This window comes from Micropterus dolomieu, linkage group LG17, assembly GCF_021292245.1.
Source record: "Micropterus dolomieu isolate WLL.071019.BEF.003 ecotype Adirondacks linkage group LG17, ASM2129224v1, whole genome shotgun sequence".
Lineage (NCBI taxonomy): Eukaryota > Metazoa > Chordata > Actinopteri > Centrarchiformes > Centrarchidae > Micropterus > Micropterus dolomieu.
In genome coordinates this window covers 26,122,006-26,143,633 of record NC_060166.1, presented here as the reverse complement: position 1 = coordinate 26,143,633, position 21,628 = coordinate 26,122,006, and the positions used below count along the sequence as shown (strand labels likewise).

At 41.1% G+C, this 21,628-nt stretch overlaps 2 protein-coding genes across 2 annotated transcripts; both read right to left on the bottom strand.

Moving 5' to 3' along the window:
- Positions 1-3,147: 3,147 nt before the first annotated feature.
- LOC123985762 (extracellular calcium-sensing receptor-like) lies at positions 3,148-6,840 on the bottom strand. The gene is made up of 6 exons (XM_046073609.1): positions 6,647-6,840; positions 6,118-6,415; positions 5,167-5,949; positions 4,777-5,004; positions 4,484-4,607; positions 3,148-4,061 (listed from the first exon to the last, which is right to left on the bottom strand). The coding sequence occupies exons 1-6, from the start codon at positions 6,823-6,825 to the stop codon at positions 3,148-3,150; spliced, it is 2,526 nt and encodes an 841-aa protein (XP_045929565.1). The 5' UTR covers positions 6,826-6,840.
- Positions 6,841-8,323: 1,483 nt separating this feature from the next.
- On the bottom strand, positions 8,324-19,942 carry LOC123985759 (extracellular calcium-sensing receptor-like). The gene is made up of 6 exons (XM_046073607.1): positions 19,749-19,942; positions 19,225-19,522; positions 18,297-19,079; positions 17,912-18,139; positions 17,593-17,716; positions 8,324-9,237 (listed from the first exon to the last, which is right to left on the bottom strand). The coding sequence occupies exons 1-6, from the start codon at positions 19,835-19,837 to the stop codon at positions 8,324-8,326; spliced, it is 2,436 nt and encodes an 811-aa protein (XP_045929563.1). The 5' UTR covers positions 19,838-19,942.
- Positions 19,943-21,628: the final 1,686 nt, after the last annotated feature.

Sequence of the window (21,628 nt, the reverse complement as noted above, 5' to 3'; positions counted from 1 at the left end):
ACGCCCCCCTGGCCTGTGCAAAATTTGGTGCAACTCGTCCCTAGGTGGCGCTGTTTAATCCAAGAAAATTGTTCCTCTATAACCACAACTCACACTGACATGAAACCAGTGCCCAATTGTTCAGCATGGTCCCATTACTACAGGCACCAAAGTTTACCCAAATATGCCAATAGGTGGCGCTTTTGTTGCAGATTAAAGATGTCAAAAAAAATTCCATTGACTTACATGCATTTTATATCTCCATAACCACAAGTCCGATTGACACCAAATTTGGGTCAATTGTTCCCCATGGGGCCCTGATGACACCTGAAAGATCTGGTGCACTTCGGCCAAAAGGTCAGATCTCACCAGAGATGGGGACTCGAGTTTGAGACTCAGAGTCTAGTCTCTGGAGCTCAGAGACTTGTAAGCATCACATCCAGGTTTGTCCCCGCAGTATTGGGCAAGTTACTCAGAAATTGTAAAAAGTTACTAGTTAGTTATTACTTCTTAAAAAAGTAAAAATATTATCTTACTTATTATTGGGTGATAAATGTAACTTGTTATGTTACTCCTTAGGTTGGTATATATTACTTTCACTACCCCCCCAAAACAAAGCAGTCTCACCCAACTACCGACTTTTTAACAGCAGTAAGGAGTATGTTTTTTTACAAAACAGACAACATTTCTTAACGCCACTGAAATAAAAAAGATAAAGCAAGTAAATTCTGACTTTTGAACTTGTTTTTTTTGCATATGTATTTATAAGTGCAGTTTTCAGTGTTTTTACAAAATGTAAAACTGCTGCTTCAGCAGATGCTTCGATAAATTAGATGTAGAATTGTTGGCAATTGAAAGCTTTTTGCTGGTCGGACAAAGTTTACAACAGACGACAAGGTTCTTTGCATATTAGACTGTGACAATGCCCTACAACACTTCAAAAGAAATAATACTGAAATGTGACATCAGAAATAAGACATCATCTTGATGTTAGTAAAAAGTGTATGTGCATAAGAAAAAAGAAAGTTAACATCAACATCAACACAAGCACAGGTTCGTGTGCTGTGTGCTGTATCACATGATGACCTTCAGAGCTGCAGCCTTCTTGCAAGGGCCCCTTTGTATTTAAAAATTTAGGCTTCTACACTTATCAGGTCTGAGTGCAGGTGCTAGCAATAGTTTCTTAATATCCATAAAGGCCCCATTGTCCCTCGCTCGGATATGCAATTAATTCTAAATTATGGCCTGAGCCTGAGCCTGCTAGTCACACTATACCACTGACCAGGTGTGTGTTTTTGCAAAATGTGTAGTGAGTGTGTTCTCCTGAAGTCTGGGTCTTCCTACAAAAACGTGGCCTCAGCAACAGGCTGAGCGAGAAAACTGCACCTCAAAGTTTCAATGTATCTTTAATAAACACCTTAAATATTATTCTAATAAATATGTTAAATATAATCCTAATCAAGTTAGGCATAAAATATTCAAACATCATAGCTAATTTAAATCTTCAACAGCTGCTATCAGCTGATGTGCTGGGATTGTGAGCTGAGCTTGACTTTATTGCCTGCCTGAACTAATGCTATGCTTGATTTGTTTTGCTGAATACAACCTGTTACAGCTGACAGCAGTGAAAGTGAAACAAAACAGTAGCTGTCACACGAAAACAGAGTAACAGTGAGAATATATTTATATATTAATTTATTGTTGTAGAAAAATTGTGTCTACTTTAGGTTCTTAATGAAAGACAAACACACATTTCTTTAAATGAGAGAAAGGACTTACATAATAAACATCAATGGAGCAGTTTCTTCCTATCTTCCTTGAATTCCATCAGTTTTTAAAAATGAATAAATTATTAAAAACAAGTAGTCATCCCACAATAACTTGTTCTAATTGGCACTACATACACACAGGTTTTTCTATTATATATGTAGCTCAAAGTTTGAGATAACAAACATGCATATCTGTTTTCCATTCATTAAGCACATGCACATTATTTTTATATAGCACTACAATAAGTACTCTTTGATAATTTTTTTAAATCTTAACCTTTTGCTAAGTCACAACTTACCGTCTACTTTATTTTTACACAAATCGGCAACAATAACATGGATTAATATATTTAAAAATGACCAAGTGATAAAACTAAAAAGTAAAAAATTATAAGTTATTAATAAGATAATGCTGGTTAAACTGGAGTACCTAAGAATTAAATATGTGTTTATGTTCTCCCATTTGATTTGGTTGTTTTGAGTGTTACCTTTGTGTATCTGTTTTTGGTCAAGGCATTTTTTGTTTTCATATTGTAACCATATTTTGTATGGTTATTTATTTTTGTTTATTCTCATATATTTGTGAAGCACTTTGTCTCCTTGTTTAGATAAGTGCCAAACAAATCAAGCTATAAGCATTATTATTGTGCATATGTGATGATAGGTTTTATGTCTTTGGGTGGGGCGCATTTTGAATTCATTAGACCTGCCTCAACTGCCTCTTATTGGTTTTTCTGTTGCTATCCAGGAGAGGTCACTGGGTGCCTGGAGGGAGTAACTCTGGCCGGGATCCAGCTGTTGTTGGTCGTGCATGGCAGAGGGGCAGTCACTGCCCATATGACCCCAGCCATCACAGTTACAGCATCTCATTGGAGTGGTGTTTTGTAGATCAATTCTCTGGGAATAATGCTGGTGTTGGCCAGAACCACGTGCACCTGATCCTCTTTCACAGTCTTGTCCATGGTCACATCCATATCTCTGTGGGTAAAACATCAACTGTGCTTGTTGAAATTTCTTGCCCTGCTTTTGTTGGCAGTCAGTCTTTTTGATGATTTTTTTTCCCAAACAGAGGCATAACGTCCTGCCTTTGATTTTGCATGAATAATGTGCCCCCAGACAGTTTTTAGGTCTGCTCCCTCCCAACCAGTGCAGGTTTGAGCTGCTGTGGTTTTGTGCTCCCAATTGAGTCCTCTGATGAGAGCATTCCTGAGTACACTGTGATATATGTTGTTGTCTTGTTCGAGGCCTGAAAGGGAGACAAACATGTTTTCCATGCATGCACGAAAATCAGTGGAAGGTTCCAATTTTACATGTTTGTTAGTTGGGTCTAGTTAACAAAATATTATGTAAAGATTATAACGGCACTAGAATCCCTTTGCAAGCATATTTTCTTAAGTTTTCAGAGCGATTTTGGTGCCCCTTTTCCCATCAAACTCTTTTTTGTATTCTTTTCTGGTTTCAGTAAGATAATATAACATTTTGGAATAAATATACAAATGAGCAGTCCAAAACTTGAAGCCAGAATAGCAAATACCTCCACAGCAACACTGAACTTTCCAGGAGAGCTGACATACGCTGGGATAAAAGTGATCCATACTGCGCAGAATATCAGCATGCTAAAGGTGATAAATTTGGCTTCATTGAAATTATCAGGCAGTTTTCGAGCCAGAAAAGCAAGAATAAAACATAAAATGGCCAGAAGTCCTATGTAACCAAGTACAGCCCAAAAGCCTACAGCTGAGCCCAGAGCACACTCTATGATGATTTTGTCCTTAAATCCCTTAAAATTCTTAAATGGAACAGGAGGAGATATTGTTAACCAGAGGAGACATATGATCACTTGTATGAGAGTGAAACCCAGAACACTGAGCTTCTGCTGTGCAGGCCCAAACCATTTCATCACATTACTTCCTGGAAGTGTGGCCCTGAAGGCCATTAACACCACTATTGTTTTCCCCAGAACACAAGAGATACAGAGGACAAAAGTGATGCCGAATGCTGTGTGTCGCAGCATGCAGGACCACTCAGAGGGCCGACCGATGAAGGTCAGAGAACACAGGAAACACAGGGTCAAGGAGAAGAGCAGCAAGAAGCTCAGCTCAGAGTTGTTGGCCCTGACAATAGGAGTCTGCCTGTATCTGAAGAAAATAATTGCCACAACAGCAGTCATGCATGTTCCAAATAGGGAGGTTGCAGTGAGCAGTGCTCCCATAATCTCTTCATATGATAGAAACTCTGACTCCTTCTTTACACAGGCATCTCTTTTCTCATTGGACCAAAACTCAGGGTGGCATCTCACACATGTGACAGAATCTGAAAAGTAATATTGAAGCAAGTGTTAGCTAGCTCAGTACATTTGTATTTTTTGTGTCTCAATGTTAAATCTTTTCTACGATTATAAGACAGGCAATGATTAACAGACAGTAAATGGATAACTTTATGAAAGCCATATTTCTCATTTTTCAATAAGCAATGGAATTGATGTAATTTTAAAAGGGCATTAACCTTGATAAGCAATTCCAAGATTTTTTTAAGAGTTATGTGACCGATTTCAGACTTATGTATCAGTATTTATTTAGGATATTTAAAGACTTGATTTTAAATGGTTTGTTTAAATCACTAAATGATTACTATCAAATCACAACACCCCATGCTTTTAGAATCAAATTACAAAACTATACCATTTCTTTTTTTTTTTTGACTTTGGTTTGGTCTTACATTAAATATTTCTACACCTGTAATGTTGCTTATTTCTCCCTCTGCGCATCTTAAACAGTCATAGCAGCAAACAGGCTTTCCTTTCTTGAGAACCTTACGAGTTCCTGGGGGACATTTCTTACTGCAAACTGACAAAGGCACCTGCATGAATAAAATAACTATTAGAAAAGTGTATGGGCATTTGCTTTGACAAGGGGTTGTTTTTACAAGCATCTATTATTAATTTTAATGTATGGAAACCAAATAGTGTGATTGTCCACTAACAATGACTAATCAATTAAACAGTTACGTTAATCACATGGTAGCTTACCTCTTTTGAGTTCTGTGCCCAAATGAAAGAATTATTTTGCAGATTCAGCAGTATCTCTGAAGGCAAAGATGCATCATGAACACCGACTGTGACAAAGTCCACAATGCCATTTTCTGTTGGCTGCCAGTTTATAATTTCATACTTTGCTGCTGGGTCTCCATTCTCATTAAAGTAAACCTCATCTCCATCCTTCGTTTTGAACTGTATCTTTCTTATGTGCTGTAAAATCTAAGAAGATATGTAGATCATTATCTGACAAACATTTTGTAGACATGTTATCTCAACAATTTTCGATTTCTATTTTCTATTTTCAAAATAAAAACAATTTCCTTTCCTGTAAATATAACTTAACATAAAAACTATAATTTCAGTCTGTTGTGTTCAACTCACCATAAATGGATCTAGCTGCACTGTGTTGTTACATGTTTTGTCACAGTTGAGAATACTATGAAGTGCGTGGGCCACAGCATACACTCCTTTATAGATGTTGTTAAAGATAGGCATGAGTGACATATAAGTGAAGCTGTTTTGCACTCCAGTCAGATCTTCATGTCCAGTACATTCTCTCTGATTCCCTGACTGGTTGAACTTACAGCTAAATAATGTCTCCCAAAACTCTGTAAACATTTCATTACTAGATGAATTGAGCGGCTTCACATCCAACATGAACTCTCTCATGCCACTGACATGTGCTTTGGGGATGGACAGGCCTATGGCACCATCTAGAATGTGATGCCTGTCCATGGCTGCAGTTTGGGAATCAAAGATCCAACTCTCACTGCCTACCCACTGGTACCCAGTCAAGTTGTAGCCGGACAACTCCTGTATTAGCACATCCATATCCTTGTGGGAGAGGAAAGCAACAATCACATTGGAAGTGGAAGACTTGATAATGTCAACTATCTTTAGTATTTTGTCTGGTGGATCTGTTCTCAAGAAAGACACAGAATACTCTAAACAGATGCCCAGCTGCTGGGCAGTTTCTGTGAATGTGGCCATGCCGTTATTGCCATAATCATCATTTGTTCTAATGGCTCCAACCCAAGTCCAGCCAAAGTGCTTGACCAACTGTGCCAGGGCTCTGCTCTGGTAGTAGTCACTGGGTATTGTTCTGAGGAAGGATGGGTACTTGGTTTTATCGCTGAGACAAGCACAAGTAGCAAAGTGGCTGATCTAAAAGACAAATGAAATTACACCACGAGATACTGTATGTAAAATATAAAACATTTCCACTGCACACTACAATTATGTTAAACCCCCTTTGCTATGACCAGCTGGAAGAATAACTGAATAATAATTAATTTTAACTAAAATAATTCAGTTTTTATTAATTTTACCCACCAGTGGGATATGAAAGGGTCCGATGACAGTAGCTATAGCCATGCAAGGAGAGGAAGATGTCTCGCCCATAATGGCCTGCACTTGGGCAGGTCTGGTACATGGTGCCTCGGAGGATGCAGACACCACTTCATTACCATTAGCCAAGGCCAGTGCAACCCTCACACCTCTGGCAATGGAGCTACAGGCATCATAGATCTTATAGCCCAGAGAAATGCCAGGCAGTAGGTCTGTGCTATTATTGATCTCCTCTATGGCAAAGAGCATAGCCTGGGCATACTGGAACCCTCTCAAATTCAAGCTTGATGCAGATGGAGATAAATAGTTAGAACTGTAAATACTTTTCACTTGAAATAGAAAAATACCACAGTCAATGAAAACTTTTAATGATATTAATACACACATCGTGGAATATTTCTTATTTTAATATTCAGTTTGTTTTTGATTCAGTTTTTTTTGTATGTGTTTTGCATCTGTACCCACTTTCTCTTAGGTATTTTAAATCTAAAAAAATTTATGTGGTATAATTTACCTGGTGCATTGCAGTGGCGGTGGTTTGTGCATGTAGATATCCTGTCTGTCTTTCCAGCTGCTGTGGAAAGAGAAGATTCCCCCTAACATAATGTCCCCATTTTTAGATAGCTGGGGGTTTTCAGGATCACCTCGTCGTGTGCACACTCGCTCCTCAGCCTGAGAGAGAGACGCCAACATCAACAGCTGTAAGAGTGCCCAACCCTGTTCTGGCCACCTCTGTGTGGATGTCATACTGTCGATGAGAGCTAAACCACTGGGTGGCATCATGTGAACCTTAATTTAAATCAAAACTTTGCACTGGTATTTATACATTTTGGAGCAGCATTTAAAAATAGCAGTAGAACAGTGATCTTTTATCTCTGTGGACCTGCAAGGTGAGGCAAGGGAAGGGAGGTGCACAAACAGAAAAATAAAAAATAATTAAGGGCCTTGTTCGATTTTCAAATCTTAACAGTATATGTTATCAAATAATCATATTCAGTTGTGCTGTACAAAATGTTTACCCTCTTGACAGTAAGATTTTAACATGATGGAGGCACAATTCATAATTGCAGTTTAGACACTTAAATAAAATGCAGGATGTAGGTGATATAAAGTTGAGAAAATTAGACTTATAAGGAATTCCCCACAACAACAAAGTCCTGTTAAAATGCATTAACTAATCTATTTTGTTTTTGGGGCTACTTAGTGGGCAGTGCAACAAGCTGTAAACACAACATAATCACCTTAGAAAGTTGATATAGCTGTCATGTGTTAGATTATGTACACTTCAAGCTGACACAGAGCAATTGTTTGGAGTCATGTTTGTGTCCACCTGATGAATGCAAATCCAATATTCACTATCTTGAGTGCTCTGTTTTGGTCCCCACCAACTCTAAGTTCACCATCTGGTTGCTAACTTTGTTTGGAGATGGGTAGGTGTGTTTTTACGTGAAAGAATGAAATACGATGTAGTCATGGTAATGTCTCACATACAGTACAAAATGCCCATAAACCTTATAAAATATGTAGGCCATGCAATACATACTTGTTGCATTTTTGTACTTCTGGAGTTGTCTGAAATGTTTTAATTAATTACATAATCCTGCCCTGTGCAAAATGAAGAAATGCCTCCAATAACAAGTTTGCCATCTTGGGCCAGTTCAGCTGGTTGTGCACTCTACACAGAGACTCACTTTCCCATAGTAGAACCGCGAGGAGCTGCCTCAACAACAATAGTTCTACTCTTTTAACCAGGCCAATCAACTCTACAGTACATGCAAGAGGTTTATACATGAACAACAAGGGGGGAGTTGTTATGGCTGAATTAAATTCTCAAGTGATCAAAGGAAATCAAACAAGTTAAACCAAAGACAACTGGGGATTTTATTCTTTGTTTACAATTTTATAAACTATATTTAATGTTGTGAAATCAGTAAAGAATTGGTAATAGGCTTGTGCATTTATTTCTACTATATTTGTATTGATCTTGATATATTACATTTTATTAAATACTGTCATGTCAACGTGCAATATCACAAAATAAATGATAAACTGTGGAAAAACACTACAGCACTACAATGCAAATCTTCAATAAACTATAAATTAATGTCTACTTTACAGTCTGGTTAACAGACTGCTAAATCAAAATTTTAATGGCAATAGAATGCATTTGCCAGCATATTATTTTGAAGTTTCAGAATGACTTTGTTGCCCCTTTTCCCATCATATTCTTTTTTGTATTCTTCCCTGGTTTCAGTAAAATAATATAACATTTTGGAATAAAAATACTAATGAGCAGTCCAAAACTTGAAGCCAGAATAGCAAATATCTCCACAGCAACACTGAACTTCCCTGGAGAGCTGACATATGCTGGGATAAAAGTGATCCATACTGCGCAGAATATCAGCATGCTAAAGGTGATAAATTTGGCTTCATTGAAATTATCAGGCAGTTTTCGAGCCAGAAAAGCAAGAATAAAACATAAAATGGCCAGAAGTCCTATGTAACCAAGTACAGCCCAAAAGCCTACAGCTGAGCCCAGAGCACACTCTAAGATGATTTTGTCCTTAAACCCCTTAAAATTCTTAAATGGAACAGGAGGAGAAATTGTTAACCAGAGGAGACATATGATGACTTGTATGAGAGTGAAACCCAGAACACTGAGCTTCTGCTGTGCAGGCCCAAACCATTTCATCACATTACTTCCTGGAAGTGTGGCCCTGAAGGCCATTAACACCGCTATTGTTTTCCCCAGAACACAAGAGATACAGAGGACAAAGGTGATGCCGAATGCTGTGTGTCGCAGCATGCAGGACCACTCAGAGGGCCGACCGATGAAGGTCAGAGAACACAGGAAACACAGGGTCAAGGAGAAGAGCAGCAGGAAGCTCAGCTCAGAGTTGTTGGCCCTGACAATAGGAGTCTGCCTGTATCTGAAGAAAATAATTGCCACAACAGCAGTCATGCATGTTCCAAATAAGGAGGCTGAAGTTAGCAGTGCTCCCATAATCTCTTCATATGATAGAAACTCTGCCTCCTTCTTTACACAGGCATCTCTTTTCTCATTGGACCAGAACTCAGGGTGGCATCGCACACACGTGACAGAATCTGAAAAGTAATATTGAAGTAAGTGTTAGACTAGCTCAGTACATTTGTCTGTTTTGTCTGTATTGTACAGATATTAGTGCCCTCAAACAAATGCTATTTACAGTTTATACAGTTTATTGTTCTTTGAAAGATTTCATGCTGTTAGGTTTTTCAAATGTCAATGTTCAAGTGTCAAACACAATTTCATTCACCCTCATTCCCTTAATTGCTGTTTCAGAGACAGCAAGACCTCAGCAGATAAGAACAAAATTCTCTAAACGATCAGACAACATGAGGAGGATATGAGAAAACACTGTAGGTCTTTTTTTAAATTTGAGTGAGCTTCCCATTTGATATATATACACACACACACACACACACACATATATATATATATATATAATTATTGTTTTTTTTTATTTTATTTATATTTTTCCCGGTGTTGACCTTAACCCTTTCATGCACAGTGGTCACTACAGTGGACACTGATGTGTTATACCATACACTGCTACCCTCTGGTAAGCAGTTGTAAGCGCAACTTAAATTTGTCAAAACCAAGATGGCTGATGGACAATCCAAGTATTGATTTTTTGTTGGGAGGAAATTATTAATAATCACCTGTCCACTAAATTGGACCTTTTGCATCGCTGGCTATATTTCAATTCAAGTTAACTAATGAGACTTTGTTTTTCTTGAAATTATTTCACGTGCAACAACTCTTTTGGATGTAAATCAATTGATTCATTTATCAGAATGTAAAACTTGCAGTTTTTGTAGCAAAAACAATATTTTGTGCTGCTTAGTTCCATTATGTGAGTAACATTTAGTGTGTTTTTGTTTTGTAGATCTTAAGTGCAGTGAGTAATAGAAAGGCCTTCAGGAAAGTGGAGCAAATTCCGTCAGAATCAAGTAAGGATAATGCTAGTGGCAGTGATGATGAATGGCTGCCAGAAATAGAGGAATCACCAAATGCTAGCAGCAGTGATAGTGGAGCTGATTTTTGCATTGCATTAAGCAGTATTAGAATTAAAATGTGTGACCACATTAGTTTAAAAGCATTAAAAATATAGTTTGCACACACTATATAATTTAATTCATTGGTTTATTAAATTCTAAAGCGCACGCTGTCCACCTTAGTGGACATGTAAAAAACTCCTCGAAAAATGTGTGTTTAAAAAAATGACATTAAAATTTTGTTTTTCCTGCCTAAAGAGCAATAAAAACACATCCTGAAAAATCCTGAAAGAAGCTGTTATAATTCATGTATGAAAGGGTTTTAAAGTTAAAGATATCTGACCTAATGACTCGTAGGTGTAGTACCATATAATACACTTCCATGGATGTGACCCAGTAAGTCTGTGAATGCATGGGTTGAAAACAACACAGATTGCCCCCCTCTTCCTAGGGATGTTCTCACTTCTATATGAACTATGAAGTTTGAGTAATTGTAAACTCACTTGGGTAACATATATATTTCACTTTGGGGCTTTAACCTTGATATGCATTTCCCGGACAGTCCGTAATGAAGGTTACGATATGGTAACCCTAGTTCTATAAGCACAGGCGGAGCCCTCTACTGGACTCTATTGGTACTACCTCCTCCAATCACACGCATGCACTGGGTGCAGTGGGTGGAGCCTGATGACTGTCCGCCCTAGCCACGACTAGCCAAAGTCCACCACACCAGCCCGGTCGGCCACAGGCTGGCCAAAGCGCCGACCACCACATCACCTAGTGACAGAATGGTGGGACACCCCTGAGAAGGTCGCAGGACCGATAGGGGCTTGACCTGACCATTAACACCTGCACTGCCCTGACTTCTCACTGAAACGTCAGGCACTGCCAGTGTATGTTCCCCCTCTACACCCAGTAGTCACCAGATCCTCAGTTTTCAGATCCTAGGTCGCACTTGCAAGCTGGATCCCGACATATCCAAGAGATAGAAACGCACAAACGGGCACAGTAAGGGCCAAGATGCCATTGTGCAGATCTCTTTGACACACACCCCACTGAAAAAGGGTCGTAGACACTTCCACACTTCCGAGAGGAATATGCACGCACCACTAAGGGTCCTGCCCGTGTACAGGCTTGGGAGATTCACTCATAAAGCCAGCTGGCCAGGCTCTTCTTGGACAGGGTTTTACTGACTGCACTGAAACAGAAGAACAGCTGACCAGTGCATCGAATGGGGGCTGTGTGCTCTACATAGGACGTTAGCCTAGCACACATGGACACAACAGATGCACTCTCACCTCCCTGCACCCTCAGTGGGGTAGGGGGGTAGAAAGCATCCAGATGTATTGTCCTGGACCTGAATATGCTCCTTATGTTCTTAAGAACAAAGGAGGTGTGTTGTCTCAATCCAGCTGCACTGTGGACACCAAGAACCAGCATGCAGCTGGGGTGAACAGACAGGCACACAGCTCACTCACCTTCTTAGCAGAGGTGAGAGCAAGGTGCAGGGCTGTTCAAGAGATAGCATTTTCAATGAGGACTGCTCCAGGGGCTCATAAGGTTCAGATATTAGAGCCACCAACACAAGCAGCAAGGCCTACTGAGGCGCCGAGAGACACGACACCGGTCACTGTCTTCTCACACCCTGCAGAAAACGTATCACGAGTGAGTGGATGAAGACTGTTCTGTCACCAAACAGGAGAGTGACAGGAGAGATAGCTGCAGCGCGACAGCCCCTTCTCCATCAGACCTTGCAGGAAAGAGAAAACGGATCACAACACTCACTGCACTCCCCTGAACAACCTGTGGACCACCAAACGACGCGCACAGATACACTCTTGGAGTGTTGTTGTTGAGCACAATCCCCAGATACTCCGCTCGCTGCAGCGGCTGGGGGGAGCTCTCTTCCCAATTGATTGCAACCCCAGGCTGTTGAGGTGCAAAATCAACTGGGCTGTGTGGAGATCACTCAAGGCTTCAATCTCTCCATGACCATGAAGTCATGAGTAGAAAGGAACACTCATGCCCTTCTTGCGCAACGATTGCAGTGCGATGCATCTGCTGAGCATGTGGGGGGCTAGCGAGTAGTTGACAGGGAGCCTAATGTATTTGTAGGCTACCCCCTGAATGGAGAAGCCTAGAAATTCCCTGTTACTGTGTCAAATCAACATGAAATAGGCGTCTTTCAGGTCGATGGCGGTGAACCAGTTGCCGGGCAGCACTGGCTCCAGCATTTTCTTGATTATCAGCATGTGGAAACGCCCTCTTGTCCATTATGCTGGTTCAGGTGGCAGAGATCCAGAATGGAATTTTTCTGGGGACCAAAAAGTACATGGTGCAAGACCTCTGTGCATGTCATGCGCAAAGATGCCCTAAGACAGCCTGCTTCAGCAGAAGTTGCTGGATCTCGGCGGCCAGGAAGTCCACTTCCTCTTGAGAGGATAGACTGGCTTCCATTATGTCCAGGAAACTGGTGGTATGAACTAAAGAGAGTAGCCTGGTCTCAGAATGCTGTCCACCCAGCTTGTCAGCATGCAGCGGCATCGCCATTCTCAATGAAAATGTGTACATGTGAACAACGCATCTTCGGCACTCTCCACCGCCAAACTTTCCATAAATGGAAGTTTAGCCCAAGGGGGGGCTGACGTTGAACGGGCTATAGTGTCCCTGAAAGCACCAGGGCACCACAGCTTGCTGCTCTGTGGTGTCCTTGAATACTCCACTGTCTGTTGATCCGTGGTGTCCTTGAACGCACCACAGCTCGCTGCTCCAGTGACAGCAACAACGTGCAACAGTGTCACCGTGAGCATGTCGTCAGTGGAGCAGTCAATATCAACACAGCTACCGAGTGATGCCGAGTCAGGACAGGGCATCCTCCTCTTCACTGCGAGCTGCTGCTCGGAGAATGAGCCGCTGTTCACTGTGATAAAGTTCCACGCGCCGCACCACTGGAAGAGACCTGTTGTCTGGTTGCATCTCTCCGGCTATATCTGACCTAGATTGGCGTTAGCTCGACTCATGCCGTCGCAGCTATTCAGCTAAACGCTGCGCTAGTTCGGTTGAGAATATGTTGACAATGTGTTAACACTGTCACTGTCAGTGAGCTAGCGGTGTTCCCGTGTCGTGAGTGCATTGCATTGTGTCACTGCTGTTGTGAACTCAACCAGACGCACTTCAAAGAAGGTCAGATGGTGTCAACCTTTTCACATGTAAAAACCAGAGACATCGCCTGGTGTTTGGTAAGGACTGAAAGAGACTCAATCAGACAATGAATCACTTAAGGACTGTGTATTCAAAGAGCCTTAGTGAACCTTTCTAGCCGTAAAGGTGTCACTAAAGACAGTCCACAGGACAGGAAAGGGGGCGATCTGACCCCTTCTCCCTCCCGCAGGTCACCTCCAGCCTCAACCTGACTCTTTTCTCTCCACGGAACGGCTGAGCCATAAACCACCATTTCATTCTCTGATAGCCGATGCGATAAGCCAGGAATGCAAAGAGACCATAAAACCCCTGTTTCTCGAACCAAGCAAGGTTCCCTTATAACTGTGTTTATTCTGTTTAAATAATAACCTTGCTAAGTGAGCAGCGGTGTTTGCCTCTGAGTTTAGTAAGTAATGACCCTGTTGTTATCCTTTTCTGATGTCTGAAGACTAGCAGACCCATAAGAAAGTATGTGAACTAGTTTTCTAACCTCTTTCTGTTGTGTCTTAATTCATCCCTGTTACTCCCTAGTAATCACTGTCTGTTCAGTATTAACTAATGCTTTAGTTAAATGTTTCATATACAATTTCCTACTAAATTATCCATTGAAACGCTCGTGTGCATCACCAGCCTCTCAGTTAAAGTGGAGGGACTACTCTTTTCTTGTGTGACCCGAGCGCCACCAAGGAGACAAGAAAGGTATAACACGCAAGTGTTTAAAACTCGGCTTACACTGACAGGATCACTACCTATCACCATGTAATTGCATAAAAGAAATTTCGCTGTCACGCTTACATCTAAATTGTCTCGTGAGTTAAAACCAGTTACCAGCAAGTATACTGAGAACAGGTAATTAAGCTTTGTTATGTTGTATATAACCATTATAACCTTTTTCAATAGTGTTTAGCCTTGTTTTAACTGTCTTTATCCGAATGTTTAGAACTAAGTATTTTTCCAAATGTCGATATTGTGGAGAGAGAGATTAAAGGGAAATATGTGCAACGTATATTTCTCCATCCCAAAAAGTTAACACCTTAGCAACGTCTGGGAGACCATCCCCAAAATTGACGTCACACTACCTAGCGGGATCAATAAAAAGGCCCTGCTGTCTTTTGTTTGGGCTCTTCTCTTCTCTTCAAAAAAAAAAAAAAACTCTTCTCTTTCAAACTTTCTTGAAACTAAACGTATACGCTCTCTTAACTTCATTTACTTTTTGAAATTCCGATTTTTTTCGTTTCGTATTTAAATCTCCTTCAGACGAGCTGAGAAAGCTACGACCCTGAATTCTTAGCGGGAGATTTGATTTTTTTATTCTGTTTGGAGCTGCCTGCTTAATCTCAGCAACATTAAACATAGCCTATATTCCTGAGGCCTCGCGAACCTACGGCGATTGTGTGAGTTTATTTGATTTTGTTGTTCTAACCTCATCCGACCGTTGTGAGCAACTTTGGACCAGAAACTCAGAAGCCTTCATTTATGGCCTTGAATAAATGAAACCACGGCTCTGACGACAGAACCCTGAGTGGGCTCCGCTATAGCGACACCAAACGAACTGAGATCAGAGTAAAAGCCTTGGCTGACTCCGGACCCAATCCACCGGTTTCGAACCCAACTCGAAAACGCCACTGGAGTCGGGCCAGAACCGACTCCCCAAGCCAACCGGCAGTCGAGCCTCGTTACGGGACCTGCGGCAGCGGTAGGGCAAAACAAACCACACTCTGTGACTCGTTGGTGTTCTCTAGTGGCTCCATCCACAGTTAATAACCCTTAGATTAGTCAAACTAAATCTGCAACCTAATTTTGGTCATTTATTCCCTCATACTCGTAGAATTCTCTCCCTCTACAATATAAACTGAAATTCAATCGAACCTTACATAGGCTACCCTGTTTTATTACCTCCTGGTTGTCATATTAACTGTTACTCTGTAATATCACCACATTTACCCACTATTGTACCCTCTTTTGTTAGTTAATAAATTCACCTTGATCACAGCGATGTATGTGAGTTTGTTATTAAGAATCTAGAGTCCCTATACATAGAACTGAGACTGACTGATTGACCTTACGATTTCAGAATAACTGAACCAGTAACAACTAATGAATTACCAGAAATTTGTGTAATTCTCAGGCTATACTCAAGGACCTAAAGCGGACAAGCAAATCTTTAGGTGGTGCTCCTAATTTCGAGGCATAAATTAATATTCCCAGAAATATTAATTTTCATAACTGTATTAAAATTTTACGTAGCCGAGGTCTGCTACACCGTCATGGCAGCAGCCCTTCATTCGGCTGCCAGGCGATGTAGGCAACCCGTTGCGCGGGCTGGACAGATGGCTAGCAAGGACGAAGCCCAGGTCCTACTACTATCTCGCTCAGATGCCACCAGGAGAGCGACGTGGGACATGGGCTTCTGTCCCAGTGGTTTGACTAGCACAGCAAAGAGCTGGGCCCTCCCACTGTCTCTCTCGAGCAAGGAGAGCAGTGTGGGCCGTAGGTCGGATCATCATTGGTGAACGTGCAGTTTTGTGGAGACCGAAGCGTGTTATGCACCGAGCTGAAGATGGAGGCGGTTCGGTGGGGAGGAGAATGTTCTTTAGGAATGTACTGTATTTAATCACTTGAACATTCACAGCAGGGTGTACACAGTAGCATATGAAACACAAATAAATGCATGCTGGACACATAACAGAGGGAGGAGGTCTGGTGGTGTGCATCAGCCTCTGTCCCTCTGTCACCCTTTTGTTTTAGTTTTTTAGTTTTTTTTAAATAAATAATAAGGCTTAGACTTTTTCCAAGGGCGGCAATCGAAAAGGCCTTGAACGCACCACGGCCGGAGCTGGAAAAGGCCGACCGGGCCTTGTATGCACCACAGCCGGTGTGACTGTGACACATCACCCGGTGTTGACGTCAGCCTCAAGCTCGCAGCTTCCATGTGAAGTAGCGGTAGGGTAGACAACCTCGCCTGCTGCAACAAGCGCTACGAGCCGCTCGTGGAGGAAACGAAACCAACCGAAGCAGCGAGCGATGTCTTTCGTCCCGCTATACCGAGAGAGACCTGAATTTGGCTGTCGCTCTCCGGCTATAGCTGACTAGCCTAGCTGCGATGTGACCGCTCGGCGAAAGAGATGTCGGCAGGGTGGCGTGTCTGTTTATGTAACACGCTTTCACCGCCGGGGAGCTAGCAACGCGCCCGTGCGAGTCCTCGTGGGCGTGCTGGGAATGCAGAGTTACAGTAGACTGCTGCATTGCCAGTTTTCATGGTAAGAACAGCTCGTTTCTCGGCTGTCACGTCGTGGAAGCGGACCATTATGGCTGCGCGGACTCGGTGGTCAGGCTAGCAAAGTGGACGCCCGGGCCTCACCCACCCTCTCACTCGGTTCTGACCGGGAGAGCGGCGTGGGCCGCGGTGCGAACTGTTAGCTTAGCGTCGGTGAGCGCAGTGGCGTGTTCAACACGGATAGCTCATTGGGATGGGGTTGGTGGTGGGGAATTAGCACTTTTAAGAATGTAATGTGTTTCTAATAAACAGTTTAACATTCATAAGCATCACCACAGTGTACACACAAGCAGCACATGTTAGAACAGTTGCTTCGTGAACACAAGGCCGCAGGGCGAACCCTTAGCCTCACCCCAGGAGTTAACGTTAGCTCTTTGATGAGAGAAGTTAACTTAGCTCTTTCCCTCCATAACGGTCACTTGGCCAGTGGCTCCCTTCCCCAGCCGCAGGTCATGGGTCACCTCGCCCGGTGCAAAGATAATTTTCTAGAAGTGGCGACTCCATCCATGGAGGTGGTGAATTCAGTGAGCAGTTCGCCGTTTGCTGAAGAGAAAAGGATGCTGAGGCAGTAGGGACACTGCTATTTATATGTCACGCATGTATCGGTAGTGACGTCCTATTTGTCAGCTATGTGCACGATAAAATTTCAGTGGGCAAGTGCGTGTGTTTGATTGGAGGAGGTAGTACCCATAGAGTCCAGTAGAGGGCGGAGCCTGTGTGAGATAGAACTTCATGTAGCTGATTTCAGTCTCATGTTTCAGTATTTCTTCAGGATATCTGATGTATTGATTTTTTTGGTGTAATGATATATATTTTTAGTTCGCTTTAAATGCTACATAAGTGATGAATAATCCACTTATTTCAAATCAATTTACAAAGCTATGCAGTTTCTTAAAACTTTTAGACTTTTGTTCTGTTTTGTCTTGCATTAAATTAAACTACACCTGTGATGTTACTTATTTCTCCCTCTGCACATCTTAAACAGTCATAGCAGCAAACAGGCTTTCCTTTCTGGAGAACCTTGCGAGTTCCTGGGGGACATTTCTTACTGCAAACTGACAAAGGCACCTGCATGAACAAAACAAATATGAGAAAAATGAATGGGCATTTACTTTAACAAGGTGTTGTCTTTACACGCATCTAGTATTAAATTTGATGCATCACAAGAAACCATTATGATTACCTAGTAACATTAACTAATAACTTATACAAATGTAACAATTCAAATTGATTGTCATTAACAGTAATCACTTGGTAGCTTACCTGTTTTGAATTCTTTGCCCAAATTAAAGACTTATTTTGCAGATTTAGTTGTTTGTCGTCATGTAAAGATGCATCATAAAGGCCGACTGTGACAAAGTCCACAATGCCATTTTCTGTTGGCTGCCAGTTTATAATTTCATACTTTGCAGCTGGGTCTCCATTCTCATTAAAGTAAACCTCATCTCCTTCCTTTGTTTTGAACTGAATCTTTCTTATGTGCTGTAATATCTAAGAAGATATGCATTATCTCACAAACATTTTGTAGACGTGTTGTCTCAGCAGGTTGATAGACAGGCTACAAGATTTGTATTTTCAAAATGTAAACAATTTTCTTTCTAAATGTGACATAATGTAAAAACATTCAAGCCTTTGGTGTTAAACTCACCATGAATGGATCTAGCTGCACCTTGTTGCTGCATGTTTTATTACAGTTAAGAATACTATGAAGTGCGTGGGCAACAGCATACACTCCTTTATAGACATTGTTAAAGATAGGCATGAGTGACATATAAGTGAAGCTGTTTTGCACTCCAGTCAGATCTTCATGTCCAGTACATTCTCTCTGATTCCCTGACTGGTTGAACTTGCAGCTAAATAATTCCTCCCAAAACTCTGTAAACATTTCATTGCTGGATGAATTGAGTGGCTTCACATCCAACATGAACTCTCTCATGCCACTGACATGTGCTTTGGGGATGGACAGGCCTATGGCACCATCGAGGATGTGATGCCTATCCATGGCTGCAGTCTGGGAATCAAAGATCCATGCCTCAGTGCCTACCCACTGGTACCCAGTCAAGTTGTGGGAAGACAAATCCTGTATAAGCACATCCATATCAATGTGGGAGAGGAAAGCAACAATCACATTGGAAGTGGAAGACTTGATAATGTCAACTATCCTTTGTATTTTGTGTGGCGGATCTGTTCTAAAGAAAGATACAGAGTATTCTAGACAGATGCCCAGCTGCTGGGCAGTTTCTGTAAATGTGGCCATGCCATTATTGCCATAATCATCATTTGTTCTAACAGCTCCAACCCAAGTCCAACCAAAGTGCTTGACCAACTGTGCCAGGGCTCTGCTCTGGTAGTAGTCACTAGGTATTGTTCTGAGGAAGGATGGATATTTGGTTTTATCGCTGAGACAAGCACAAGTAGCAAAGTGGCTGATCTAAAAGATCGAAGAGATAACATCACAAGATAAGTATGTAAAATATAAAACATTTCCACAGCACACTAAGATTATTTAAAACACCCTTTCCTAATTATGTAAGTATTTAACTAATACAATTCTATTTTTACCAATTTTAACTCACCAGTGGGATGTGAAAGGGTCCGATGACAGTAGCTATAGCCATGCAAGGAGAGGAAGATGTCTCGCCCATAATGGCCTGCACTTGGGCAGGTCTGGTACATGGTGCCTCAGAGGATGCAGACACCACTTCATTACCATTAGCCAAGGCCAGTGCAACCCTCACACCTCTGGCAATGGAGCTGCAGGCATCATAGATCTTATAGCCCAGAGAAATGCCAGGCAGTAGGTCTGTGCTATTATTAATCTCCTCTATGGCAAAGAGCATAGCCTGGGCATACTGGAACCCTCTGAAATTCAAACTTGATGTGGAAAGATAGAAATAGTTGGAATTACAAATAATTTCTCCTTGAAACAGAAAAATACCAAAGTAAATGAAAGCATATAATGGTATTAATAAACACAACATTGAACATTTCTTATTTTACTTAGTTTGTTTTTGATTTTGTTTTTCTACCTATTTTTATATCTGTACCCACTATTTCTGAGGCATGTTAAATGTAAAAAGATTTATGTGGTATAATTTACCTGATGCATTGCAGTGGCAGTGGTTTGTGCATGTAGGTATCCTGTCTGTCTTTCCAACTGTTGTAGAAAGAGAATATTCCCCCCAACATAATGTCCCCATTCTTAAATAGCTGGGGGTTTTCAGGATCCCCTCGTCGTCTGCACACTCGCTCCTCAGCCTGAGAGACAGACACCAACAGCAACAGCTGTAAGAGTGCCCAACCCTGCTCTGGCCATCTCTGTGTGGACGTCATACTGTCGAAGAAAGCTAAACCACTGGGTGGCATTATACGAACCTCAATGAAGATCAAAAGCTTGCACTGGCATTTATACATTTTGGAGTAGCATAAAAAATAACAATAGAACAGTGAGCAGAACAGTGATGTTTTATCTCTGTGGACCTGCAAGGTGGGGCGAGGGGAGGGAGGTGCACAATCAGAAAAATAATTTAAAAAAAACTTGGTCTTTTTTGAAATCGTATATGTATATGTTATCAAATAATCATATTCAATTGCGCTGTAGTAAATGTTTCCCCTCTTTAAAATAATATTTTAACATGATGGAGGCACAATTTGTAATGGAATTTAAACACTGAAATATAATGCAGGATGAGGGGTGATAAAAAGATTGGAAAATTAGACTTATAAGGCTCAATGAAATGTCCCACACCATATACTGTAGTCTTGTTAGAATGCATTAACTAATCTATTTTGTTTTGCTGGCCATTTGGGGGCAGTGCAACATCCTGTAAACACAACAATAGATCATATTTGTATAGACATGAAAAACGATAACAGAAGACCTTAAATAAAAATAAATAAAGGTACGAAACCCCACAGAATTCTTATGCCTGTATTTTTAGATAATGTGGTGTATAACATATGTGCATTTGACCATTACAGTTTAAAATAACACTCTTGCAGCTGGATAGAGGCTCAGTGAACTCTTAAGGGGGAGTAATGATTGATGGGTGTGTAAAAAGTGAACCCTCCTATGGAATTTGACCTCTGACCCAGTGTTAGGGGGAGTAGTGATTAGTGTTTATGAAGGGACTGAACCCTTCTATGGTGTCTAACAGATGTTTACACTTATCCTACAGCACTGTGCCCTTATATGGATTGGAGCTTTATATTGCAGACTCAAACCCTTATATGGTATTTAGCAGATACCTAAACATGTCCTATATAAGCTGTGTTTGATGTACAGAGAGACAGAGTGGTCATCGGGCTGGGTCTCTCTCCAAGCCGCTGCAGAGCTTGTAATTGATGTTGAACTCCTTGATGTAATAAACTTTTATGATCAAGAACAGTGTCAAGCGGATTTCTTCTCAACACATTATCGCAGCATTATTGTTCGGACACCACAATAATCTGAACTAAAGGTCTTACATTAGCCTTAGTTAGCCGCGCTGGTATTAACAATGCTAACACTATACTGGCTAACATGCTAGCATTACAACTTTCACAAACTGCATAAAATTGGTATAGTTTTTGGTATTACCATAGTATAGGATTAAATCATAATATTAAAGTCAGTTGATTAAGTTAATATTGTTTTTAGGACATGGGTCTTCTTCAATTTAAGCTGTTATCTTTTATCTATCTAACATCATCTATGGTGCTGTAAACCTGGTGTTATAAAGCATTTAACAGAACAAAACCAGATAGGCCAGGTTTGAAAGGCTAACATTAACTTACTCTTAACAATCCCTTTCCAGGAGCACTTTAAAGAACATAGTTGGAAGATGGTCACAGGTGTCAGTAAACGTAGCTCCTACTGTTGGTGAGTATAAATGTGGCGTAACGTTACAATGATAACCTTCTGCATTTTAAAAATTAAGTCAAAGTAGAATTAATTTCTTTGTTTCACTGCGGGTTCATTAATCAGCTCCACTCTTAGTG